We start from the raw sequence: 27,773 nt of genomic DNA on the forward strand, positions 1-27,773 counted from the left end.
CAATGGACAAAATTTACCCTTGCGGTTATTAACCAATGGATAATGGAGGGGTGGGAGAATCCCCAATAAACAAAGAATAAATGTACTTTGCACATGTTTTTATAAACCATTAAAATACTATATTTTGTACTTTACCAAAATATTTAAATAGGGGGCCTATTGTCCAATGGACAAAGATTACCCTAACCATCATGGACCAATGGGCAAAGGCAAAAGGTTCAAAAGTTTCAAAAGGTCCAACTAGTAACTAGGTAAGTTGGTTGCTCGGTTCCTCCAAGTAGTCGGTTGGAAATTAACCAAATTGGCCAAGTAGGGTTTCTAGTTGAGACCAAAATCTAACTACAACGAATTTTACAAGAAAACATATAGTCACTCAAAAGAAAATAAGTAAATTAAATAAAATTCAAATTTTTAACGAAATTTTTATAGACCAAAATTCAGGGTCGTTACAAGAAAAGATTTATATTACAATTTTTTTTTGTGGGGATCCAAAAGTTAACTAATCCGCTCATTGATCTTAAATTTTTTTTTGCATGACCCTGTAAAAAATCAGCTCAATGGGGCAAATATAAGTGTTTGATGTAATCTTACAACTTTTCATACAGAATTTTAATTCGGAATTCTGAATAAAAAGTTGTACAATTGGATCATACACTTACATTTATCCGATGGAGCTAATTTTTTGCAAGTGTTCTCGGAAAAATAATTTTGACTTAATCAATGGATCGGATAATATGTGTGAGACCCAAAAATGAGCCCCACAAAAAAATATATGCAGAATTTGTGAAAAAATGTCGGTGTCGAGTAGCAAAATTGGAGAGAGAAATATGTTTTCCTTTTGTTTTTGGACAAAGATTAACAATAGGGGTTTAATTGATGAGTACTTTAATACGTCAGGTATTTATGCGATGTTTCGTTAAGGTCAAATGTTTATATGTAATTTGCGTGAAAGATCATGTGCTAATATGAAAAGTTTTTTGTCAGTGACTTTTCCCAGTGGATCAGTGAGAAAGTAGACTTTTGTATTGAAATTGCGTTAGGTTACCGACACCGTGTAGATCGGATAACATGTGTGAGACTCAAAAATGAGCCCCACAAAAAAAATATGCAGAATCTGTGAAGAAAAGTTGATGTGGATAGCAAAATTGGAGAGAGAAATATATTTTCTGTTTGTTTTTTGACAAAGATTAACGGTAGGGGTTTAATTGATGAGTTCTTTAATACGTCAGATATTTATGTGATGTTTCATTAAAGTCAAATGTCTATATGTAATTTGTGTGAAAGATCATGTGCTAATATGAAAAGTTTTTTGTCTGTGACTTTTCCCTGTGGATCAGTGAGAAGTAAGACTTTTGTATTGAAATTGCGTTAGGTTGCCGGCACCGTGTGGATCGGATAATATGTGTGAGACCCAAAAATGAGCCCCATTAAAAAAATGCAAAATCTGTGAAAAAAAGTCGGTGTGGGTAGCAAAATTGGAGAGAGAAATATGTTTTTCGTTTGTTTTTGGACAAAGATTAACGGTAGAGGTTTAATTGATGAGTTCTTTAATACGTCAGGTATTTATGTGATGTTTCGTTAAGATCAAATATTTATATGTAATTTGCGTGAAAGATTATGTGCTAATATGAAAAGTTTTTTGTTTGTGACTTTTCCCTGTGGATCAGTGAGAAGTAAGACTTTTGTATTGAAATTGCGTTAGGTTGCCGGCACCGTGTGGATTGGATAATATGTGTGAGATCCAAAAATGAGCCCCACAAAAAAAAATTGCAAAATCTGTGAAAAAAAATCGGTGTGAGTAGCAAAATTGGAGAGAGAAATATGTTTTTCGTTTGTTTTTGGACAAAGATTAACGGTAGGGGTTTAATTGATGAGTTCTTTAATACGTCAGGTATTTATGTGATGTTTCGTTAAGATCAAATGTTTATATGTAATTTACGTGAAAAATCATGTGCTAATATGAAAAGTTTTTTGTCTGTGACTTTTCCTTGTGGATCAGTGAGAAGTAAGACTTTTGTATTGAAATTGCGTTACGTTGCCGGCACCGTGTGGATTGGATAATATGCGTGAGACCCAAAAATGAGCCCTATAAAAAAAAATGCAAAATTTGTGAAAAAAAGTCGGTGTGGGTAGCAAAATTGGAGAGAGAAATATATTTTTTGTTTGTTTTTGGACAAAGATTAACGGTAGGGGTTTAATTGATGAGTTCTTTAATTCGTCAGGTATTTATGTGATGTTTCATTAAGGTCAAATATTTATACAGAAATCCTATTGGTACCGACGGTACCCATAGGGAAAATGCACCGACGGCCACCGGACGGCCGTCTCCGGTCACCGGACGGCCGATCCGAGCCGTCCAAAAATTTTAAAAAATAAAACCGAGTGGCCTTACGCGGGAATCAATGGCATCCGAGGTGTGTAGGGTACTTGATCCGAGTACCCCTTTTTCGTGTATATACACGTATATACAAATATACACGAAAAATGGGTGCTCGGATCAAGTACCCTACACACCTCGGATGCCATTGATTCTCGCGTAAGGCCACTCGGTTTTATTTTTTAAAATTTTTGGACGGCTCGGATCGGCCGTCCGGTGACCGGAGACGGCCGTCCGGTGGCCGTCGGTGCATTTTCCCTATGGGTACCGTCGGTACCCATAGCAGTACTCATATTTATATGTAATTTGCGTGAAAGATTATGTACTAATATCTAAAGTTTTTTGTCTGTGACTTTTCCTTGTGGATCAGTAAGAAGTAAGGCTTTTGTATTGAAATTGCGTTAGGTTGCCGGCACCGTGTGGATCGGATAATATGTGTGAGACCCAAAAATGAGCCCTACAAAAAAAAATGCAAAATTTGTGAAAAAAAGTCGATGTGGGTAGTAAAATTGGAGAGAAATATGTTTTTCGTTTGTTTTTGGACAAAGATTAACGGTAGGGATTTAATTGATGAGTTCTTTAATACGTTAGGTATTTATGTGATGTTTATGATCAAATGCTTTTAATATTTGCGTGAAAGATTATGTGCTAATATGAAAAGTTTTTTATTTGTGACTTTTCCCAGTGGATCAGTGAGAAGGTAGACTTTTGTATTGAAATTGCGTTAGGTTGCCGACACCGTGTGGGGACAGCGGACAGAGGAGAGAGAGGAAGAGAGCGTGCAATTTTGTGGAAAAATACTTGTATAATTCAGGCTAAGGCATAATGTCAGGTTTTGGGGAGCATAAATGTATCCTTGCATGCACATATATGCTTGCTTGCTGATCGAATGGTCATGCAAACGTAAGGGGGATGAGGTTTTTCTAACAGATTAAAGGACCCCTCTCTCTCTCTCTCAAGAAAAACTTCCTGGAAATCAAACCAACAAGCTTCCTCGACTAAAGATGAATCTTCCTCGAAATTTCCCTCCATGTCTATCCTCTTTAAAAGCTTTCCTGTCGTCACGCCCCCGCTCGCAGAAATCCAGTTTAGTACCTAATGAATCTCCCAGTTTTGAAGAGTACCTCAAAGATGGACCGTCTATCAATATTTTGGACACCGTCGTATGCACGCTGAGAGAAGCTTGCGAGTTAGTTTTTTCTGCCTTTTGTTTTTCAGGAAAAAACGTTTTGTCGATTGTTACCTTAAGCTTTATGTTGTCGAGGTATTCCAGTACAGTAAGCATCTCTCCAGTACAGTAAGCTTGGGGGTGGGGGGAAGACGGAGGAGTAATTCTCTAGAGAAGAAGGTGTTCCTTTGGGGATTAATGTTGGAGCCACAATAAAATTCGGGGGCTGATAAGTTTCGAAGAAGCTTGGATTGCGGTTCTGAAAGGAGGAGAAAGCTTAAAAAGGTCATTGGAATCGCGTTGCTCAAGAATTGTGGGAAATATGAAAATCCTTGACCCGCGAGGTCCATTTCTTCCGAAGTACTGGACTAAAATAGTTTTCTGGTGGTTCCTGCTTTCAAATTTTTTCGATTATTTGTTCCTTTACATTCCTGTGATTGATGATGACAAGCAATGCCTTGGGTTGGACGAAAACCTGCAGACTGCGGCAATTGTTTTGCGTACCATTTTTGATGTATTTTATATCATTCATATGATCTTTCAATTCCGAACTCGTTTTTTTAATGTTCCCTCTGCTTCGGAAATAGCATTGAGATGTTCGTGCACGAACTTCCTCATTGACGTTCTTGCAGTTCTTCCTCTGCCACAGGTACGAGAAATTTCTTGAACTAGGCAATGATTAGTTGTGGTTTCTAATCATCACTATCTTCAACTTGGGGAAGCGGGCCGGAATGTCGGAGGGATTTATATTTATTACAAAATTCGGGTTCTAGAGATGATATATATCGAGCTTTTGTATTTATTTTGTTATGTCCAATATATATTTCCAAGTTGGATGAAAAGTTAATGGACAACACGTCAACACGTCACTTTAGGTACTTTCCGATATTGATTTCTGTCTCTATTGTAATGTGTCCAGGTGTTTGTTTTATCTATCATTCCACGCATGGGAGGTTCAAGATCTTCGAATACACGAAGCTTTTTGCGGTGGGTGGTTTATTTCCAACTTTTACCTAGGACATGTCTCAAACAACGTTTGTACAAAGAAGCAAAAATACCTTCTGGTATGTTCACTGGAGCTGCTTGGGATGGCGCTGCATTTGGTCTCATTAACTACATGTGTCTCAGTCATGTAAGTTTCCTCAAAGCAAGGTTTTCAAATCGTGAATCGATTAATCGAATCGGATTGACCCTCCTCGGAATCGTGAATCGTAATGACTCGGTGCAAATATTGAAAATACATTGAAAAATGTATCTACGCATCTACATAGTAATATTAAAAAAATTTAAGCTTACCATCCATATTAAATTTTGTTTTTTATTATTAATTGACCATCATATGGTCTAATAGGAAAGACACCTGTACATAATAAAACGATTAATACTACAGTAATGAATCATGAATCGATTTGTATCATTTTTACATGAATCGCGAATGGTTATCGTGAATCGTATGATTTTGACAAACATGGTTGAAAGTTTGAATGAATCCTTTGGACCCGTTAAGTTTGCTGTGTACCATAAAGTTTCTATGGCCATACATCACCAATAAAAACCTATGTACATGGACTTCTATTCTTTCTACTCTTAGGTTTCACCAACCTTTCTGATTATTCTACCATTCGATATCTTTTAGACAGCGGGAGCAACTTGGTACGCGCTTTCTATAGACCGAGGAATTATGTGCTGGACGAAAGCCTGTGGAAATCGGACTGAGTGTGTAAACTCTTTCGAGTATTGTGATCATAGTACAGGGTTTAAAGTATTTCTGAATGAGTCCTGCCCCATACAGACACCAAATGCTGCTCTTTTTGATTTTGGAATCTACCTCGATGCATTTCAGTCCGGTGTTCTAGGATCATTAAATTTTAGGGAGAAGTTCTTTTACTGCTTTTGGTGGGGCCTGCAAAATCTGAGGTAAGTACAGATAAGATCCTCTATTGCATGATCATATTCATCTCTGTTAGAATTTTACATCAACAAATAGATTGGGGCTACCTTACAATATGTTCAGCTACCAGTAAGTTTGTCATGTAAACTTGTTTGCTGCCTGTTCACTATCTGCGAAATGATGCCTTATCCAAACTTTTCATGATACCATGCTGCATGTGTCACAGATTTACACATGCGAATTTCACTTTAACAGTTAGACGTTTTTGCTTGAAGAGAAATTTGCTGACCAGATCCTGATCATATTGCTTTAAATAGGATAAGTAATACGAAACAACAATAATTGAACATCGAGGTTTTTTTAGGCTTCGTTAGTTTCGATATAAAATTTTTTTCTCATGTTTCGTTGTTTGGTTGGACAAAAATAGTGTAAAATATTTTTCAAAGTAAAACGTTTTACCTTATATGACTGAAAATATTTTCCTCTTAAATTACCTCTATGTTATTTTTATCTCTTTAGACGCCAGCCTTCCCTCTCGCTTTCTTCACCCCGCACTCCTGAAATTACACTCCATAAAGGCTATTAACCTTGAATGATGAGAGAGAGAGAGAGAGAGAGAGAGAGAGAGAGAGAGAACATGACATGACAATCTATCTATCTATATAATAAAACACAATGGTTTGGGGACAAGTTGTTAGAATGGCTAAAATTAATTTGATCCAAAAGCTGAGAGGCTTTCTTCCAAATTTATTAAAATGCCCATCGTTTTTGCCTAAATTACAAAGCTGCCACCAAGCCCAAGTATGCAGAATGTATAGTGCCGTAGACACGGACAACCACTAGTCTATATTATAAAACAGGACAATTTTTGTCTACACATATAAACAAGAACACCTCTCCAGACATCCAATCAACTCCTTTAATAAATTTATTCTCTCCCTCTCTCTTTCCTTACTTCTTAGGCAATGTTGCCTTTTCTAGAGAAGTCAGACATATTATTTATGTCTTTATTTAACAGTGTGCCTTTTATTATCAAAACGTTTTATTCTCTCTATCATCAATCTTTATCTCTATCATTGGGGTGATGTGCATTATCCACTCTTCCATCAACTGAGGTAATAATAGAAAAACATTATAAAAACTTAATCATTAAAGAATTAACTTAGTTTTTTTTTCAGTAACAAGTTGTTTCACCTATTTCTTGGATGCATGATTCACAGTATTAGTGCTTGATAATTTGTCTCAGTTATAGGCCTATAGCATTCCTTTGATTTGAATGGAAAAAGAAAAAAAAACCTTAAGTTGTAGCATTCCATTGCAAGAATCATTTTCACTGTTAAAGAAAAAGAACATTCGTTAACTTACGAGAAGTAGAGTTTTAAAATTGACAAATTTTGCATCAGGAAAACTATTCACCTTTTTTGGGTTAATTGTTGGTTGAACTATATTAATTGTATACAAATGTGATATGAGTATTGGTTGATCGTGATAGCTGTTAACGAATGGTTGGTATTATTTTGTTGTGAAACTATTGTTACAAGACATTAGTTAAGTTTACCCTATTTGAAGAGAATTTTACAAAATAAATTATAAAATTTTTCATTTGGGTTTGTCAAGTTGTGATCGCTAGAAGGGAAGGATATTTTTTTAAAGTTGTAATCAAAACGTGTTATGTCGTGCCTTTAGCCACGGCAATCACTAGTTAGTTTAAAAGGCAAACCCCCTATACACCTTTGCCGCTGGCTGTTTATGGGAAGAGTGGCATTATCGTTACCAGAAGTTAACCTTTGATAATTTGTAAATTGGCAAATTTTGCAGTTCTCTTGGTCAAAACCTCAAGACAACTACCTATTCCGATGAAATTTTGTTGGCAATGTTCGTTTTCATGTATGGCTTGATATACTATTCAATCCTCAGCGCAGAGATTCAGGTCAGTTTTGGACATTCTTTTATCATTACTCCTAGTCTGTTAATGTGAGCATGAGAATCTGTGGCAGCTAAATTAACAATGGAAAACAGCGCAAACGTGGTTAGTATGGCAACCTAGTACCTAGTAGTCATAATAGCTCACAACGGATTGTTTAGACCTATCATTTTAGTCTTGATGAAAACGTGATCACATATTCTCCAAATGCTGAAGAAAATGTTTTTCTTTAAGTCTAAACCATTATTATGGTTCAAAGAAACTGCCCTTTATAATGTCTTTGGGACACCAGAATGATGTTTCTTAATTGACAGTTCCACAATTTTGAACTGAAGTTTCTACTTGACCCTTTATAATAGCTCGAGTCCGGTTCGAGCTTGAACAGTTGAGCTGGAGTTCCACTCGTCTAAAATTTTCGAAGCTCACACTCGGGTTGATTTGGCTCGTTTAAAATTTTTTGAGCTCGTTAAACTCAAACGAGCAAAATTCAAGCTCGAGTTTGATAATTTTAATTTCATTGCAATATATCAATATTTCTTAACATCTATATTATAAAATAGAGCGGTCTTTTGTCTACCCATACAAACATGAACATCCTTCCAACCATTGGATCGCAATTTCTTCAATAGGTTATGGCCGTTGGATTGAATCATTGATTCCAACCTATTTTCCACGCCTGTCTACCCAGCAGTTTTCCTCTTCTCCATCTTGTCTTCTCCTCTTCTCCATCGTGTTTCCTCTCTTCCTTCTCTCTCTCTCTCTCTCTCTCTCTCTCTCTCTCTCCCTGCAGAATCCACACCTCGGTGCTCCGAAAAAAAAAAACAGCGCCCACAAAGCTTCTCCACCAATCAATCGTCCTGCACACTCACCAATCAGTCGTCCACAAAATTGATTTAGTTCTCCCTTTTCGGTACAACTCTCATCGTCCTTAGGGTCTTCTTGTAGAAAAAATAATGTGGCCTAAATTGCTATTTAGGATGAGAATTTTTTTATGGGAGTCTTACGGGGAAAAAAAATTATTATTTAGGATGAGAATTTTTTGCTGTTTAGAAAAAGAAAATCGATTTTGCTGATTAGGATAGGAATTTTTTTTATCTATATCTTTTGTTATTTGTCTTTCAAAGGTGCTCATTTTGAGTTTATTAAAATGCATATTTGACAAAGTGAAAATAGTGAGGAGTGAATTAATTCTTTATGCCCACTTTTGTATAGCTCTCTTAATTTTTTGATAGACTTTGTGGTCTGATACTACGAGAACAGGCAACATGACGGTAATAACACATGGAGACATGTCTTGAGAAATGTTGGGGACACGACAAAGTGAATTCAACACTTTTTAAAAAGAATTCCAATTGAGAGTTTATTTGTTATGGACTTTGTTCCTCTTTCGTTTGAATGGTATTGTTTGATCAAATCAAATCATGTTAGGACCAGCACATCCCTTTCCCTAGGTAACAATGTGATCATTTTATTACAGGACCAACACATTCCTTTCCCTTGCTCTCCCCCCTATCGCCAAGCTTATGACCGAAACGTGTTGCGCCGTGCCTTCAGGCACAAACATGCACTAGTAAGCCATAAAATTAAAATAATAAAATCCATCAAGAACATGATGAACAGAAACCTTATATGATATCTCTATAACAATGCATATATTATACTACCTGCTAAACTAGTAGTAGTATTTATGAATAGACATTCAAAAAATTATTACATATGTTTTGATCCCAAGTTCGCGAGCCTCATTGAACCAAATACTCTTAGGTTTGGGTTCAACTCGTTTATGGAACGAGCTAAAAGATAAGGCTTGGGTTTGGTTCCTTTATCGAGCCGAGTTCCGAATAATTTGCAAACAGCTCGGTTCATTTGTAACCCTACGTTGAAGTGAGTGTTGGGATAAAATGGCTGTTTTATTTCATGGTCTACATGCTCAAAGACCACCTCAATACCTCATTGGGGTGTAAAATCTTCAGCATCTAATTCCTTTTGGTGTAACAGAAGTTTCTGCGGCAACGGTACAAAGCAATGGGATTGGAGGAACGGGGAGTCAAAATGCTTGAAGTAGAACAATGGATGTCTACTCGTTCGCTCCCTGCAAGTCTGAGGGAGCGAATCAAACAATATGAACAGTACAAATGGCAGAAAACTAGAGGTGTTGATGAAGAGAATCTGATCCGTAATCTTCCAAAGGATCTAAGGAGGGACATAAAGCGCCATCTTGGTTTGGATCGGCTTATGAGAGTGAGTTCGATCTTTCGCTTTTGTTCAATGTAATTCATCCATTTAGGGCTTGTGAATGATGTAACAGTACTTATCCCAGTTCCATTGTTTGCTGCCTTGGCTGCTGACCTGCCCTGCATATATATATATATATATTTATATTTATATATATATATATATATATATATATATATATATATATATTTATTTATTTATTTATTTATTTATTTATTTATTTATTTATTTATTGCCTCAAGAGATTTCAAGATCAAATTTAGTTGATGAAATTTTCTGGTTAACTTTTACTATTGTTTTCCCTTTTCTATTCCCCAGTTGTTTCATTGGTGATTTCAAATGGGCCTGTATATTCTCTATTGCATTCTTGATCACTTGATCTATTATTAATTGATACTAATACTATTCTGCTCGAGGCTATGTTCAGTAGAATTGTAGTTTAAAGAACCCAAATGAAGATACAAATGCGAAGGTTTGAAAGCTTTTTTATTTGTACAACGAAGCAAAAATAAATTATTGAGAAGAAAAGGGTTACAAAGGAAAGCTCAAGTTGGTAAGAAACCAACAAAGCATCCAATGGGCCAAGCCCAGATCACCATAGGGGTCTAAATGGGTAAAAATATAACATTGAAGCCCACATGAAATCCAAAACTCAAATACAACAATGAAGTCCAAAACACCGAAAACCAATACAACAAGGTTTGAAGGCTCTATCTTATGGATACTTGCACAGTGCATGTGCTGCCCATTATACGTTGTTTGCTTATTGTTCCAAGGCCACTTCCGGTGACCACATTTGATTCTTACCATGATTATTAGATTGTGATTAAATTTTATCTACTCTTCTGGAATTATCTATAAGGTGCCAGTGTTTCAGCGCATGGATGAACAACTGTTGGACGCTTTGTGTGACCGTCTAGAACAGGTTTTCTACACGGAAGGCAGCTTCGTCATGCAGGAGGGGAAACCAGTTGATGCAATGCTCTTCGTAATGGACGGGAAATTAGCTTCTTCGACCACTAATGGTGGAAGTATTGGGTTCTTTAACATGGAATATCTTGAACGCAGAGACTTCGGTGGAGAAGAGCTTCTTGGTTGGGCTTTAGATCCCCATTCCTCAACTAAACTCCCATTCTCAACCAGAACGGTTAAAGCCCTCTCAAAAGTGGAAGCATTAGTCCTAAAGGCGGACGATTTGAAGATTGTCGCCTCTGAATCCAGGTGGTCACACGACAAGCAGCTCCGCCATTTTTTTAGATACTACTCGCAGCAGTGGAGGACTTGGGCGGCTTGTTTCATACAAGCAGCGTGGCGACGACATCGCAGGAAGAAGTTGGAAGAGTCTCTTAGGATCATAGAGGAAAATAGGTTGCAAGATGCATTGGCCAGAGGCGGCGGAAGCTTGCCGAGTTTGGGGGCCATCATTTATGTTGTTAGATTTGCCGTTAATGCCATCCGTGCCGTAAGGTGGAATGGTTCGGCTCAGACACCCAGGTTGCCGGAGAGAATTTTTCCCACGATGATTCAGAAGCCAGCAGAGCCTGACTTTATTGCAGAAGGTAAGTACTAGTGTACGTAGTTGGATTGTTGTTTTCGTTTCTCTTTTTGTAATAGCACTATTTGTATTGATTCTCTTGTGCTAAATGTGATATAATGCCTAGTACTGTGTCATGTGTCTGTACATGTATTTTCTGAATTGTAGAAGAGAATCCCTATTGTATCTCTTTAAGATAGATGGGATCATTTTCAAGCTCAATTTGTAGAAGAGAATGCCCTATTGTTTTTCTGGAGATAGATGGGATCATTCACAAGAAATGTTAGTGGACACAATGGCTTTTTGCCTTAAGATGTATTGTAGTTTTGGGCGGAAAATGTTTTCTGGAAAAACTCTTTTCTTGGAAAATATTTCCCGGCGTTTGGTAGAAAGGAAAACATAAATCACCGTAAAATCTTTTCCCCAGACAACGGAAATCAATCCTTTTAGGCTGGAAAATGATTTCCAGAATTTAGTCATTTTCTGAGAGACCGCGACTCAAACTCTAATGCCCGACTCAAACTTTGATGTACAGCTACTATCTCTCTTAATCCTTTACGGTTTAGGAAATTGTCTCGTATGTGGATTTGTTCCAATTTTTTCTCTCAAAATTGTTTGGTTTGTTTTAGTTTATAAACCTAGAATGAATATCGAACTCATATCTATTCACTTTCCATGCAAGAATTCGAGTACTCGTTCTTCTGTTTATGCTTGGATGTGTAGTCAGTTGAAGCTGTGTAAACACTACATTCTTTTTCTAGGAATTGGATTGGCTGGTTCTTATGATGGGGTTGGATAATGACAATTCTTACTGGTTTAGGAGGATATCCTTCAAAGGGAAAAAATGGCATAGTCAAGTCTCATTGTTTGGGCATATTCAAGTCTCATCGTTTTTGTACCCACATACTGTTTGATTATTTGGGTAGGCTATAATTTTCAAAATCTTTTTGATGATACAGATGAAGAAACCGCTGCTGAATCAGACTCGACTGAGTCTGGTGTTGCCTTTGAAGAGGGATCAAAAGGGAAATACGCAGCTTCTTCAAGTGAGGTTCCGGGCCTTCCGGTTCCAGCAAGATCTCACCCAAAGAGGAGTCGTGCCGAAGATGAGCGTTACGACAAGTTATCTACACAACTTGAAGAAACCAAGACAAAACTTGAAGAAGTAGGTTTAGCAACCAAGACAAAACTTGAAGAAGTTGGTTTAGCAATCAAGAAACTTACCGATGATCGACTTAATGTGAATGACCTCTATGAGGAAGTTATGAAGACAGAAGGTTTCGATGAACCGACACTTGCATTAGCATTTGACCACTTGGTTGAGAATGAAAAGGTTGCCAAGGCGTTTATTGTGAAGAATGCGAGACTCCGAAGGGTATGGTTGGAGGGTTTTTTAAAAACGAACGCGTGAAGTTAATGGCTTCAATTTGCAGAAAATATGTCCTTATTACCTTTGCATTATATGTTGCGGAACTTGTATTGTGCTTCTATTTATGGATTATTTTACGGTTGTGAGAATTATGTGGACGCTATTTTTGTGTGTCTAAATGAGTTCATGCAGCTATGATAATAGTTGCTCATTTGTGTGCTATACTAAGGATTGCTTGTTTGTGTGTAAATTGAGAGTGAAATGCAAATTCAGGTGGGTGATATGTCACAATTATATTTTGATCACCATCATATATAAGGGCACTTTGGTCATTTTGAAAGGTACGGGTAATTCTTTGTTATTTGAGAATCATAACTTCAATAAAATAAAATAAAAAAGTATTGTGGTCGTTTTTCCATGTTAGTTGTCTCCCGTGTCAACCAAACAGTAGAAAATATTTTCCAAGTTTCAAACAAACACCGAAAACCAAAAAAATGTTGTCCTCTACACTCGGCAGAGCGTTAATCTTTTGAACTACGGAGTGACCAGCTGCATTTGGTTTTAAAATGATCGGCAGCAGTTGACACTTCGGACCCTTGGCAGCTCTCCTGCTGAGCGATGCCGAGCACCTCATCCGGCCGTTCATCTCGGCACGAACGGCTTGGATTGAATCCGAGCGCATGCAAATTTGAACCGTCGATTGTTTGGCAAAGATTTGAGCCGTTCATTGCCAAGATGGACAGCCGGATGGGGTGCTCGGCACCGCTGTCAAGTACCCTGCTTGGCAGCAACACCCACTGCACTTCTAGGACTTCTGTACTTGTGCTTCAAAATTGTCAAATTGGACTATCACCTCTTCTACTTCAACTTATACAGTTATACCCTCTCTACTTCATTATTAGATATAGACACCCCCGGCTGGAGCAAGACTGGCCTTGTTCGTTTTCCATTTTAACTTTGTTTTGTTTTTTAATCATTATCATATTTTTCTCTTCAATCATTACCCTATTTTTTCAATTATTACTTTCATTTCTCTCTCTACTCGTTACCTCTCTTTCCAATCATTATCTTATTTTTCTCTCCACCCACTACCAAAACTAAAATACCCAAAAATGAAACCAAACAAAGACAGTTTTTCTGTCTAAATTAGCAGGCAGCATACCATGAAAAATTGACATATTGTATGAGATCAAAATTACCCACATTTTGTATTTGCTTTCTAGGTCCATGTTCACCACCACCCTCTCCACACACCTCCCGATCCATAAAACTACTACTAATTTGTATGAATTTGTAATCGATAAATGGATTTGACTAAACCAATAGAGCTAGCTCAGTTAATCAGGACTCTTGCATTTTACTAAGAAGTCAGGAGTTCGAATCTCCCCACCTGTGTGTGGGTGTTCTTTCCTTAGATGAGTTTTTTCATTTCTTTGTTTTACCCTATAATGGGCTTATTTCTTGTACGTATTGGTTAAGTTGTTTAGGCTTGGTTGTCTCATAATCTCTCATAATTGATGTAGCGTCCCGAATTGTAATTTGTACTTTATATATGATGTAAATGATCTATTCTATTGATTGATAAAAAATGAATTTGATTGGAGAGAGGAGATTAGAAGAGAGAATGGTCTAAAATATTATAATTAGAAGAGAAAAAGGGTGGTTGTGATTTTATTTTGCATATAGGACAAAAAGTAACCTTTTAAAGAAACGACTAATTTCTAATGATCTCGATAGAATAGGACCAAGAATTAAGAATCCCAAAATTGGATTTTTTTTTTTTTGTCAATATTGTATACATTAGCAAGAGTTAGTGACTTAGTGTGGTGTTAGAGTTAGCAAAGGGGAGTCCAGAGACTATCCATAGCTCTGGCCCCCAAATCCCGCCCTTCATGGAGCTCAAACCGAGGTCTCCACGAAAGAGGAAAATGAGACAACCAACTGCACTAGCAGTGGTCATTGTTGAACAGGTTCTTCTTGTTGTAGTTGGTACGTAGAGTTTTTTTTTCTTTTGTTGGAAGGAGAGTGGAGTGCCCTGCAATCGATCGTGTTCTGATTGTTTTAGAAATTTACATTATAGTGTACCTTTTTAGTTTTGAGTATAAGAAATATATGATTCATTTGAGAAACTCAGACTCCCCATTAAAAATAAACCCACTTCTATGACGGGCCGGGATCGAGTACGAGTACAAATCTGTAGCTCGAGTTTCTTTGGTCGCTCCAAATTTCTATTTAAGACCAGCCCATTTTTATGCAGGTTGTTTAAAACAACATACGTAATTTTTTTGAGACATGGATAGATTCCGTTTCGTTCATATATATATATTACTCCGTAATTAATAGTGGAGTACAACTGTACAAGATCTTCTTGTAGTTGGTACGTAGGAGTTTTTTTGTTGTCGTTGGAAGGAGCTGCAATCGATCATGTTCTGATTGTTTTACTATAGGAGTCGATCAATTGGGTTTGAAACTGATACTATTAATTTGGGCTGGGTCACTGATTGAAATTTAACGGGTTCAATTTGGGTCCTTGTTCAATCATGTATTTTATGATGTAATTTGTACTGTCTTTGGGCTCCTTCGTTGTATGATGAATAAGTTCTACTTGCACTAAACGGATTGCAAGCATTTGTTCTGGTAGTATAATCAAACTAATTTACAACTAAATTGTGTTAAACCTAAGAATTTTAAGATAATATAAATTCTTAACCTAAATTGTGTTAAACCCACTTGGATCAGGTTTTAAAAGTTGATAACCTGATGTAATAATAATATTAAAATGACGATCAAATTCATATTAAAAGTTCACCTACTTTTTATGTAGTTGAAGAAAATCGAACATTTTTATCTATCATATATTTATGTAGGTTCATACACATAATTTTGATAGCACAAAGTAGTGCGACCCAAGAAAAAATTCATGGGCCAGCCATCGTGGCGTCAGCACAAGTAGGAAAAAATTATTGGGGACCGTGCGCAGAGAGAAGAGTTGAGTTTTGAGACCCCAAAACGAACAGTGTCTGGTCACAAAAATTCAAAGAATCACAAAACTCGTGGGTGTCCATACACCCAAAATAAAATGAGTCACAAAATTTCATTAAAGATGAACACAACTTAAAGGGGCAAAAGTTCAGAGCATGCAGTGTGAACTCAAATTGAGTAGTTTCGAAGCTTAACTTGAGGGGAAAGGGAGAATTGCTCATCCAATTCCGAACGAAGGAAGAGAAATTTTTTAAAATTTTCCTTCTTTTTCTTTCCATCCACAAAATATATAGTAGTGGGAACAAAATATATAAATTTATGAATGCTTGCAATTATATGGTAATCATAACTCGATTGGGATTCTATTTTCCAAGTTGGAACGGCATTGATTTCAATAACCCATCATACACGGAAACTAACTACTGTTTTCCTAATTGGTGATGGATTTAGGGTAAACTACAGTTAACCCCCTCTAACTAAGCTTCACATGCACTTTGCCTCCTCTACCTTTTTGTTTTGACACTCAACCCCCTCTAACTAATTGAACTTCAAACGGTCATAACTTCTTCATCTGAAATTGAAAACATGCAAATTGTATATCGACTTCGAGGTCTTGAAGTCAGCTTTCTAATGACACCAAAATCACATCACGATTCAAAGCACACAGAAAGTTATGATCAAAACGGTCTTTCTGTTTACCAGCCCTTACTCTTTTGATCATAACTTTCTATGTGCTTTGAATCGTGATGTGATTTTGTTGTCATTAGAAAGGTGACTTCGAGACCTCGAAATTGATATATAATTTGCATGTTTTCGATTTCGGACGAAGAAGTTATGACCGTTTGAAGTTATGACCGTTTGAATTTCAGTTAGTTAGAGGGGTTGAGTGCCAAAAAAATAAGTTAGAGGGGACAAAGTGCACGCGAGGCTTAGTTAGAGGGGGTTAACTATAGTTTACCCATGGATTTATACAGGAATCATAACCCGATGTGTTCTGGATTCTATTTTCCCTGTTGGGAATGGCATGGAAATCAGTAACCCATCATGTCTAAAAGCCGTTGCTTTCCTAAGTTGTGATGAGTTTCACTAATCTAAGATCTACCACATATGGAATAAAGAAAAACTTGTAGGCCAGGTAAAAAAAATTAAGCTCATAATTTGATCTCCATGTTTAACTGAATTTCCTAGCGTGTATCTTCTCTTACATTGTTGGAAATTACATAGTGAGCCCAAATTGGTCATTCATAGCGTGCATTAGTTAAGAGTGTAGCTATAATTGCTTATGTGAAAAAACTAAATCAATTGAATATTTCCAAGTATAAAGGAGCATTTGAAAACATTTGTCATGGACATATTATCGAGTTATTTATATCCTCCTCCTATATAAAAAGGAGGAGTTTTTCGGAGGTCAATTTCTAATTTGGGACGAATTTGCCCCTCAATTGCAAATAGTGCAAGCTTAGCCACATGGGTAATTCGGTCTTTTTCAGCCTATGTAAAAAAAGTGGACGGCATCAAGCCACGTCTCCCCCTCCCTTTTTCTTCTCTTCGTCTTCTGATTAGAGAGAGAGAGAGAAGTTTTGAGGCGATTTTGTGGGTTCTAGCCTTCAACAGCGTTGCCGCTTGCCGTCCAGAGCTGACTGCCTCTTCACTCTCTCTGTCTCTCACAACACAAACGCACATATACCCCTGTCTCTCTCTCGCCGCCCATAGTTACCAGGCATCTGGATTCTTCTTTGGGGTGTGCTCAAGGCATTCTTCTTCGCAAGAAAAAAAGGGCTAGGGTTTCATGTGCGTTGTTCTCTCTCTCGATGAAGGATAGGTTTGCGAAAGCTTGACAAAGATCTGGATCCCCGTTGTTTTGCACATCGTTGTTTGATCACGAAAGAGGTAAGTGTTTCTATCATTCTATCTTCCCATGTTTGTATTTATCGATTTTGTTTTCCCGTTTTGGAGATTTGCCCACTCTGAGCCGTTGCATGCTTCCAGATCGTTCTTGTAGAAGTGTAGATAATTTAGTTCCAGTTGGAAGACCATTTCTTCCCTTGTTGGCTGTAGGCGATGCCGTGTTCTAAAATACCATGTTCCCATTTTTTTGGTCGTGGTTTGCGTGTTTGGGGTTTTCGGGTTGATGTGCAAAAGATCTACGTGTTCTCATCGTTTTGTCTTGCTATGTGTTGTTCTGCAACTGTTTTTGGGGAAATTGTTAGATATTGAAGTTGCGATGTGTTATTTTGCAACTCTTTTTGGGGAATTTGTTAGATATTGAAGTTTCCGCTGTTTTCATCTTCAAAAAAATTGGAGTAGTGTTTATTTTGAGAGCAACTTTGCTCAATTTTAGTGTTAAGGGTTTTCTGGTTTGCTGTAGTTCTTTGGTTTCTTAGATGCATCTATTTAGATAATTTGCCGCTGTCTTTAATATGTGCTTTTGTGGTGGGTTCACTCATGTTTGGTACATTCTCCGACTGGGATTTTGCGATTTTTGTGTTCCGGTGTAAATGCGGGTTCCAAAAAGTGTTTATAGTTTCATGATTTTTCTCAGTTGTTAATTTGTCATTGATTTAGCTAAATAGTGTTATTGCCTGCCATTTTTTTTTGTGTGGTTTCTTTGTGCATGGCTTAAACCCTTGGTATTGATTCACTAAATTTATATTTTGATTGTTGTTTCATGGCAATGGTAGTTCAGGTCCCCTTTGTGCGTTGGATCCGTGTGGAACGTCAAAGCCATCTGGCCTTGAATGGAGTTTTTTGCTGTGGAAACCGCCGGTAGAATGAGAACAATTGCTGTTGTGTCAACTCATAGAGCCCCTGGACACCTCTACTACAGACCGTTTAGCAACTTTGTGTGTGATTAAGGTGAAATTCTATCTTTGGGCGGTACCTTTGAATGAGATTTGAAGAGTAAATTAGTTGATTAGTTGGATTCAGTTGTTTGTCGCTCATTTGTTCGTTATAGTCTTCAAGGTATCATTATTTTGATGATTCATTGACATGCATATTATGTATTAAATTTGTTTCAACTAAATTTTATAAGGATTAAATATATTGCTTTACCCATTATTGTCCCTGCCATGATTGGGAACTCTTGTATTTTGAGAACCTTACATTATTTTTATTCTTTTTAGGTGTGGTTTGTTGTTGGTACCAGAAATAAGTTTCGCCCTTGATTAACATAAATGCGCCACTGGTTTCATTACTTTGTTTCATTCAATTGTATTTACTCATTTATTTATCTATCATTTCATACCTAATTTGTTGAGGCATGTCCATTGTGAACTTATTCCTTGATTTTTACATACTTCTCCGGATATTCCAAGGGTTTACATCTTTGCTGAAAATAGTGGGTAATATGGAATTGGACTTGCTTAGAAGTTTAAGTATGTGAGTCCATGGCTACTCTTGTAAACTTATTGTTATTGTGAAGGACATTAGTCCTGGGTTGGAGGCATTTTTTTAAACTCAAGAATGGTCAGTTAAGGCCGGAGATTAGAGGAATGTTGAATCAGACGATATTATGCCATTAGTTTTGAACATTTCAGTTTTGTTCTGTTTATTTTCTAATAGTTCATTTCATATACATTCAATGTCGAAGCATAATTTACGTTTGACCAAAAAAAATATGTCGAAGCAAATTTTACTTCAAGTTTAGAGAACCTAACAGTAGTTGAGGCTAAAATTAGTCGGAGGAGTTAGCCGGCCATCTTCTTTTATTTTCTTTTTTCCCAATTTGGACCTGTTAAACTTGCAAGTTGAAGAAATTGACAATGTATTTTTACAGTTGTATATGACACATTGAGGTTAATGATCTTTTCCTATTTAATGTTTTGCTAACAGTAAGTTCTATTTCCCATTTCGCATAATTTCTGTTTATTTTTAGTTGTGTAAATTTTATTTGTTTGTCTTTGAACTCCAACATTTCTCTCACACCTCTTCTCTCTCTTTTGAGTTCAGATTTTCAAAGCTAAAACTTTTCAGAATGCAGGAGCAACAACAATTAGAACTGTTTCTCTGTTATGCCCGATTGCTCCACATGTTTGGCACTCTAATTATGTTGAGAATATAGATAGTATGGTGCGTATTCTTTTTTGCAAGATTGACTCTCAACGCTGTAGTTTCGCATGATTAGATGCTTCGTGCCATTTTAAAATGATGATTTTACATTTTGAATTATGTAAATGCATTTGCTTCCACTTGGTCAATTGTTATATTTCATGTTCGTTTGGACTCCTCACATTGTCTGCTTTCAGAAATTTGCACAGCTGGCTGCTATTATTCATAGAAGAAAATTTTATCTTCTTTCCCATATGAGTAGTGAATTGTTTGCATTTTTCACATGTGATGCCCCTATTCATGTTTAGTTTTCATTTAGTGACACAAAGATAAATATGAAAAGAGATTTGCTTTAGTTTAATTCCTCTCCATTGTGTTCTGGTAAATATGGCATTACACAAATACCAACTAATCAAAACTTATTCCCTGCAATTTGGCTGGATATACTTGCATAAATGGCAATCATAGTGATTTCATTTGGTATTCACCTTTTTGGCCCTAACAGAGGTTTCAATGAACTAAATAGATTCACAGGACACAATCCCTTTTAAGCTTTTGCAGATCCAAACCTGTTTTATTTGTTGCTCCAGGAAATTTTCGTTCCTAATGGGGTCTTTGTTTGTTGTTTTGATTTCCAAGGACAGGAGCTTGAATCATGTCTTACCGAAAAGGAAAGATATATCAAGGAATTGGAAACTAATTTAGGTGCACGAAAAGAAATTAATAGTCATCAGCACAGTGAATTGAAGGTGCTCAATGAAAAGAGAAATAACGAGGCAAGAAGAATGAAGTCATTGGAGAGGGAGGGTAACCGTGTACGTTCTGAAATTTTCCTATTCAAGTCCAAGGTTTGTTTACCATAGCTAAACCTACTTGGCATCCTGCTGGTTTCTGTGTCAATTTAGTTATTTGTCGCATTTGTGTGGTGTATGTGGGTGTGGTACATCTCTTTTTAATATTGATTTTGCAGGTTAGACTCCGCTTGGGACTTTGGGATGCATAAGTTCAATCTAGATTGATTTATTTTGGCATTCTACTGGTGTGTGGAGGTAACCATTTCACCGAATTATTTAGCTCTCTACATTCTTGTATGGCAATACAAATGAAGAATCATTTGTCTGCTTTGTTTTCGTTAAATATTTTGGGTGCATTTTTGGGTTTGTGTCAAATCGATTCCATTTTTTATACTGTGTTATGTGGGGGTTTCTTCAGTCTTGTTAATGGTGACCTCTTTAGAGAATGTTTTGGCGATGGTTTGCTACATTTTTTAATTTTTTAATTTCCTGCCTGTGTAAAAAGAAGTTGTTTTGGGTTGCCATTTTTCAATTTGGGACACATTTGCCCCTCAATTAGGGAGCTACTGGTTTTGATGAGGAGGGTAATTCTGTCTATTTGGCTCATGCGGAAAACGTGGACCAAATCAAGCCACCTCTCCCCCTCCCCTTTTCTTCCTCCGGTTTAGAGAGAGAGAGAGAAGGATCGCCCCATCGGAACTCAGAATCCTGATGCGATCCTAGCGCGGCAACCCGACCCAAGCCCAGCTCAAGTCCATTGTATTTTTTCGTTATTTTGACCTCATGTCCAAACACCTCAGGCCCAAGCCCTTCGACTGCCAGCTGAGGACGCATTCAAGGTGTTGGACAAGGGTGTTTATTTAACATGTTTTTACATTGCATTTAAATTTGTGGCTTGGTCTCCCAACTTGGTTGTCCCAATTAGCAGTTTGTCATACACTTTGTTACATTGATTAAGTTCATTTGTTTGTCAGACATTTGCTGTCTATTCTAGGAATATCACATCTTTATGCACCACATTGCCATTTTTTGATGAATTCAGATAAATTGGGCTCCATGCTTTAAGGCTTTGCATCTAGACGATGTTGCTGACGAAAAAGTCACTGGAAAAAATATTGGCTGAAATGCATTTTGCAAAATATACGGGAAAATGTAAAATTTCCAAACCACGAGCTCTTTGGATTTCATTTTCTAATATTCGATTGTTTAGTTGTATTTATTCTTTTGGCCACTTTTGTTAGATTTACTCTATTGTTTAAATTATTTTGTTACAGGAAATGTTCAAAATTCTTTAAAGCTTGGCAATGTAGCTCACACAACAGTCGCGGAAGAATGATTCAAAGGAGAACTCCCAATATGTGTAGATTTGTTTTTACTTAGACATTCAAGTTTTTGAAACTATCGTGAAACATGAATGTGCATGTGGATGGTGTTTTGCGTTTGGTGTGTTGCTTTTCCTCTTTAACGGACATGACATTTGTACCTTGCACATAGACTTTCTGGCAGCTGTGCACCTACAACGTCTGCAAATAACCCTTTTGCTACTTTAAAACCATCTACCTATAACTACTGCAAACTTTTCTGTGCTTATGCTACTGCAACAGCTGCCAATAGATTGCACAGTATGTAATTTCTATATGCAAGGAAGAACTAATGCCTTGGCTGTTTTGATCAATACATGTGCTGTGCCTTCGTAGCTATTACCCGCTGCTTCTTACAGTTTCAACTATGCAGCTAAAACCCAAAAAAATTATTGCCCTCAAACATAACTTCTTCCTTTCGACGGGCATGGCATTCGTGCCTTGCACGAACGAAGAACCTAGTACTACTAAGTAAAACAAATGAATGTGATTATACGACTAAGATGTTGAATCACGTCATAGTAGTTTGTAGTAATTTGGCCGGCTCCAATGTTTGGATTGTCCAAGCCAAACCCAAACTTAATTGCCCGCTTATTATTAAGTTATAAAAAATAAAATGACATAAGTAAAAAAAAAATTGGCCAATTCTAACGGATGTCCCTGGGGCACAATTTTAACCGTATTAAATGAGGTAAAAGTTGGTATGCACCCTTCTAACTTGGAAGGATAATTAATGCCGTACATTCGTAAATTAAGAGTTCTCCAAATACTCTCATTAATGATGGACTGGGGGAAGCTGCTGTGCAGCTTCGTGCTGCACAGCGTGCTGCGCACCCGCTGGGGAGCCTTGCCGGCATCGGTCTGGCGATCGGAGACGTTCAGCGCGTAGAGCTCGTCGAGTTCTGCGCATGCGCCCAAAATCAGCTCGATCAAATATCGATAAGTGTCTCATCTGAACACATATAACTTGAAAAAAATGGTTTCAGTGGTTTTGATCCAGTGTTTTGTATCCATTAGGATTTATTTTTTTCAAGTTATATATTTTCCAATGAGGCACTTAACAATATTTGATCAAGCTGATTTTTGGCGTACACGTAGAACTCGATGAGCTCTACGCGGTGAACGTCTCCGATCGCCGGACCGATGCCGGCAAGGCTTGCCAGCGGGTGTGCAGCACGCTGTGCAGCACGAAGCTGCACAGCAGCTTCCCCCAGTCCCATTAATGATCGTAGTAGTATCAAATAGGGTCAAATCTACCCCTGTAACTAGGGGCGCGGGGCGGGGCGGGTTTGACCCGCCACCCGACCCGACTGGTCGGGTTGACAATTTCTACAACCGAAACCGTGTAACTGGAAGAACCGTCTGGGAAACTGATTCTTTTCATCGAGGCGGGTCGGTCAGGTTGGCCAAAGGCAGAAGTCGCACAACGAAATTGCAGATTGGAGGAGACTGACGAGTAAAGCAAAGAAAATGCAGAAAATTTACCGATTTGCAGATCGGTGGAGTCGTGGACGCTGGACGGTTTGCGTCTGTTGAGAAACTGAGAGAGAGACGGTGGACTGGACGGCTCACGGAGGAGGCTCACGGTGACAGCATCAGATCTGGAGTGGAGGAGCGTGGGGGTGTACTGAGACTTGGGGGCTGGCTTTGGCTTTTTTCGTTTGGGAAAAGGAAAGTGGGAGACCGACAGTGACAAGGGATTAGGGTTGTAATATATGTGTGTGTATGTATATATATGCCTTATAATGTAGTGTTATATATATATATACTAGCGAATGCCCGCGCCTGAAGGCACGGCGTAACACATTTTGAAGACAACGAAAGCTACTGGTCCAATTTGAGCTTTGGATCTTTTCGGACAAATGGAGTGATGGTTCTTAACAAAATTAAGAGACCCACATCTCAAACCAAAAAAATCGAGAAACCGTGAAAACATCTAGAGACCGCCTATGAAAAAAAAATCTAGGAACCACTCACCTCAATTCTTGCAGTCTTGGAAGCGGAATTAGGTAATTTTTGGTGGGGTGGTGGTATTGAAGCGGAATTAGGTAATTTTTGGTGGGGTGGTGGTATTGAACTGAAGGAGGAGAGAGGGAGAGAGTAAAGAAGAATAATAGTTTACTTGTGGAGTGAGAGGGAAAGAGTAAATTAGAAAGGAAATGCTAACCGTGTATGGAAAGGATATCACGTGCAATTTGAGGTTATATTGCAAAGGATATCATGTACGTAGGTATATCGATTATTTTGTCCACCATTTAAGGAATTATTATTTAACGTACCTTTTAGCTATGGGAAGAGATATGGCATAAATTACTTCTTTCACTACACAAAAAGATGTTTCCTTTTACTGAGAGAGAGAGAGAGAGAGAGAGAGAGAGAGAGAGATTAGGTGATGACTTTCCAAATTTTATTTAATCTTCTTTCACTACACAAAAAGATATGTTTCCTTTTACTGAGAGAGAGAGAGAGAGAGAGAGAGAGAGAGAGAGAGAGAGAGATTAGGTGATGACTTTCCAAATTTTATTTAATGTTCTTTCACTACACAAAAAGATATGTTTCCTTTTACTGAGAGAGAGAGAGAGAGAGAGAGAGAGAGAGAGATTAGGTGATGACTTTCCAAATTTTATTTAATGTTCTTTCACTACACAAAAAGATATGTTTCCTTTTACTGAGAGAGAGAGAGAGAGAGAGAGAGAGAGAGAGAGAGAGAGAGAGAGAGATTAGGTGATGACTTTCCAAATTTTATTTAATGCTGTAAATCCTGTAGGAATTGAATAATTGTTGGGTTCTTAAAATGGTAATGACAGAATTGTAGTAGAGGGAGAGGGAGAGAGCACTACATCAATTAAGCCAACGGTCTAGATTTATATAGAAGGATGGGATAAATCTTAAGCGTTGGCTGTTTTTTGGATTCAAACACTTCTCTGTCATATTATATAGATATTCGGCTTGCTGAGAAGGTATTATAGAAGGTGTAAGATGGTATGATTGCACTAATTGATCTTATTGATTAAAAAGAAAGAAAAAATCGTTTGATCTTATTTAAACTGTAAATGTCAACATACTTTCCAAATATATTATTTCAATCGTCCTGTGATTTCGGGTAATTAAAAGGACCATAAATATTTGTACCATCCTTTCTAAATATATCGTTAGCCCTTCTATCCGTAGATCTCAGCCGTATGAAAAATGTGTACCAATCGTAGGGTCCAAAATATAGGAGGAATTTTAGGGATTCAAAAACCTCCCTGTCATATTATATAGATACACACAGTCAGTCTCAAATGAGGGAGTCCTTATTTTAGTTAAAATACGGACCTCCTCATTTCTCCTATTTTCCGATCGAATTTCGATGATCCGAGCCACTCAATGTGTTCAGAACGTGATTTTAAGGGTATCCGCGAGAAATCGGCAAAAAAAATGACTGGAAAGGGCTTCATCCGAGCAGTTTTTGTTTGAACCATTCGATAAAAAACAAACAAAAACTGCTTTGATGAAGCCCTTCCCGGTCATTTTTTTTACTGATTTTTCACGGGTACCCTTAAAATCATGTTTTGAACACATTAAGCGGCACGGATCATCGAAATTCAATCGGGAAAGGGAGGTCAGCATTTTATTAAAATAAGGTGGTCCTTATGGGAGACGGACTGTGTGTGTGTGTATATATATATATATATGTGGTCGGGTTCGACTAAGCGCCGACCCGGACCCAATCGAAAATCGAAAATTCTGCACATCTCAGACCGTAACCAACCGAATCACTGCTTCTGAGCTGTCCGAAACCCTTCGGATCAGGTCGAACCCGCGGGTAATTTGCACACCCCAACTGTAACAAATTTTACTAGCTCTGTATTACTCATATATACTTTGGTTATTAAAAATTCATAACTATTAACTACTCCATTATAATTAAAATTAAAATTTATTTATTTTAAAAATATTTTATATTATAAAATATTTTACTTCAAAACAAATCGAAGCCTTAATAAATGGCACAGGACTTGAACCCACGTCCCATAAGTCTCATCTTATCCACATGTTGTTGACAATAAACCGACAAAGATTTTCCTCTAGCATCTTTCTCTACACTTGAATTTGCATCCAACAAGAGTCGAACCTGTTTCACACACCGAATAAACCAAATGCAACCTTCTTGCAACATCTTCGTCAAAGTATTAGTAGTAGTATTTCCTCTGTCCTAAAATTGATGACAATTTTTGAAACTTGTGTCATTTTTCGTCCCTTATATTTTTCATGAGTTTGAAAACTTTGTATAATAGAACTAATCAACAACTATCAAACAAGATCCATATTGCATATTTTTTTAGATCCATATTGAAAGATATAAGGAATTGAAATTGACACGGATATCCAAAATTGACATCTAATTTGGGACGGAGGGAGTAATATAGAGAGAGATATATCATCCCCCTCTCTCTCTAGAAAACACTTCGACTCCCTTTTCTCGAAACCACTGCTTAGGCTGCTGCTGTCCAAGGGAGGTGTTCCTCCTTTCCTCCTCCCCCGGGCCTCTTTCGTTTTTTTATCTTACCCTCTGTTTTGCAGGTAAGGTTGGCGATCGTGGGAGTTTATGGCGGTCTCTTCGGCATTGGGCTCGTGTGCTTTTTCGGTTTTGTTTTTGGGATCTGTAAATGCACAAGTTCACGATGACTGGTCTCGCGGCAGTGGACCGTCGGCGGTCTCCTCCTGCGTGCTACTCCCCTGATCTGCTCGTGGCGCGGTTTCGGTGGCGCTTTGCTTCCTCCCATGTATCTCTTCCGTCTCCTGATCGACCGCCAGTCTATGCTGTTGGGGTAGTCGGTTTGCTTAACGGCGAGGTCCGATCTCGGTGGTGGAGTTGTCTGCACTTCTCCCACTGATCCTTCTGTTGGGTTTGACCAGTTCTTTGCTTAACGGCGTGTGGAGTCTCGCCGTGTGGAGGTGTTGGCGGTGGGATGGAGCGGCGCCGACACTGTTAGGGTTTGTAGCTGTTAGGATTTGATTTGGGCTTCCATTGTTTGGGCTTATTCTATTATTTGGGCTTTTAGGCCTTTTAGGTATTGGGGAAATGACGGCTAATGACGTGTTTTGATAATGAGAAAATAAAAGCCAATGACATGTTTTGATAATTAATGCACCCCAATGACAAGTTAAGAACATTTGTTAATGCTGAAAATGTCTTAAGCGGGTATTAATTAATTATCAAGGAAAAATGACGGCCCAAGATGTGTTTTGCTAAATTTGGGATTTGGGTCTCGAATGGGTATAGGATTATTCTTAGCGTTGTTTACTCGGTTGAGTCGGTTGGGTCTCGAGTTAAAAATATGATGTCATCACTTCTTGTTCCTACTAATCTTTATAAATTGCAGAGGTTAATAAAAAAATTTGCCTTTCAAAAATTTTTTTTGATTGTCCTAACCCGCGGTTACCCAAACCCAAGGACTTGCAGGACTTGTTCGTGGGCCGGCTCTTATTTTGAATGAATGATCAGATTGATTGACAGAGTCTACAGATGGAAGAATTAAGCGCACCAATATTAAACACCACAAATCTTTTTGTCCACCCCTTTTTCTTTTTCTTTTTCTTTTTCTTTTGGTTTACCCTTTTTTTTTTTTAATCATCAAAAATGGTAGGAGGGGACAATCAGCATAGCAACTCCTCTCTGGGCGTGACCATAGGGGCTCCCAACCCGCCATGGAATGTCCGGTTCGAGCTATAGCTACCGTTCGGGAGAACGGGCTGTCACCACGGCACCACCTAGTGCACAGCGGCGAGAAATCCCCCTCTTCGGTCCAACTACGGATTCGAATCAAAGCCTTTAATGGCACCACCGGGTACCTGCACACATGTGCCTCCCGGGACTCGAACCTACGTAGTTGTTAAAGAGAGGTGATGACTCCCACAATTTGGTTGGAGAGGGAGAAAGAGGAGTGATTCGGTGTGGTCAAATACCCATTATTTCATACAATGCTTGACTCATAGCTGTTGACTTTTTGTCAAAATATAAAATAACTGCCATGTGGCATCATTTGATTGGCGTACCATTTTGGGTATTGACAGGAATACATGAGTCATGACATGCTACAAA

The 27,773-nt window shown here is 37.9% G+C and overlaps 1 protein-coding gene and 2 long non-coding RNA genes across 5 annotated transcripts; all 3 read left to right on the forward strand.

Annotated features, from left to right (window-relative positions):
* Positions 1-3,356: 3,356 nt before the first annotated feature.
* LOC131331087 (cyclic nucleotide-gated ion channel 1-like) lies at positions 3,357-12,816 on the forward strand. Of its 2 annotated transcripts, XM_058364916.1 has the most exons (8): positions 3,357-4,194; positions 4,465-4,681; positions 5,186-5,462; positions 7,255-7,366; positions 9,359-9,601; positions 10,458-11,154; positions 12,089-12,272; positions 12,306-12,816. In XM_058364916.1, the coding sequence occupies exons 1-8, from the start codon at positions 3,868-3,870 to the stop codon at positions 12,538-12,540; spliced, it is 2,292 nt and encodes a 763-aa protein (XP_058220899.1). In that variant the 5' UTR covers positions 3,357-3,867; the 3' UTR covers positions 12,541-12,816. The 2 variants fall into 2 exon arrangements, with proteins under 2 accessions (XP_058220899.1, XP_058220898.1); XM_058364915.1 differs by having other exon boundaries at positions 4,465-4,677; positions 5,182-5,462; positions 12,089-12,816.
* Positions 12,817-17,007: 4,191 nt separating this feature from the next.
* Positions 17,008-19,957, forward strand: LOC131331088 (uncharacterized). 2 transcript variants are annotated; one of them, XR_009201309.1, is made up of 3 exons: positions 17,008-17,370; positions 18,162-18,336; positions 19,432-19,957. It is a non-coding gene; the product is annotated as an uncharacterized LOC131331088 (long non-coding RNA). The 2 variants fall into 2 exon arrangements; XR_009201310.1 differs by having other exon boundaries at positions 17,048-17,370; positions 19,456-19,957.
* A 133-nt stretch (positions 19,958-20,090) lies between these two features.
* Positions 20,091-22,024, forward strand: LOC131331089 (uncharacterized). The gene is made up of 3 exons (XR_009201311.1): positions 20,091-20,378; positions 20,501-20,579; positions 21,599-22,024. It is a non-coding gene; the product is annotated as an uncharacterized LOC131331089 (long non-coding RNA).
* The last annotated feature ends 5,749 nt before the right edge of the window (positions 22,025-27,773 follow it).

The sequence above is a fragment of the Rhododendron vialii genome, chromosome 6a (assembly GCF_030253575.1).
Source record: "Rhododendron vialii isolate Sample 1 chromosome 6a, ASM3025357v1".
Taxonomy (NCBI): Eukaryota; Viridiplantae; Streptophyta; class Magnoliopsida; order Ericales; family Ericaceae; genus Rhododendron; species Rhododendron vialii.

Bases quoted from the DNA above. Each gene is read 5' to 3' on its own strand.
- LOC131331087 (XM_058364915.1), top strand. From the start codon at position 3,868: ATGAAAATCCTTGACCCGCGAGGTCCATTTCTTCCGAAGTACTGGACT. The intron at 4,195-4,464 runs GTACGAGAAATT...TAATGTGTCCAG, and splicing joins CAGTTCTTCCTCTGCCACAG to GTGTTTGTTTTATCTATCAT. The intron at 9,602-10,457 runs GTGAGTTCGATC...ATTATCTATAAG, and splicing joins GTTTGGATCGGCTTATGAGA to GTGCCAGTGTTTCAGCGCAT.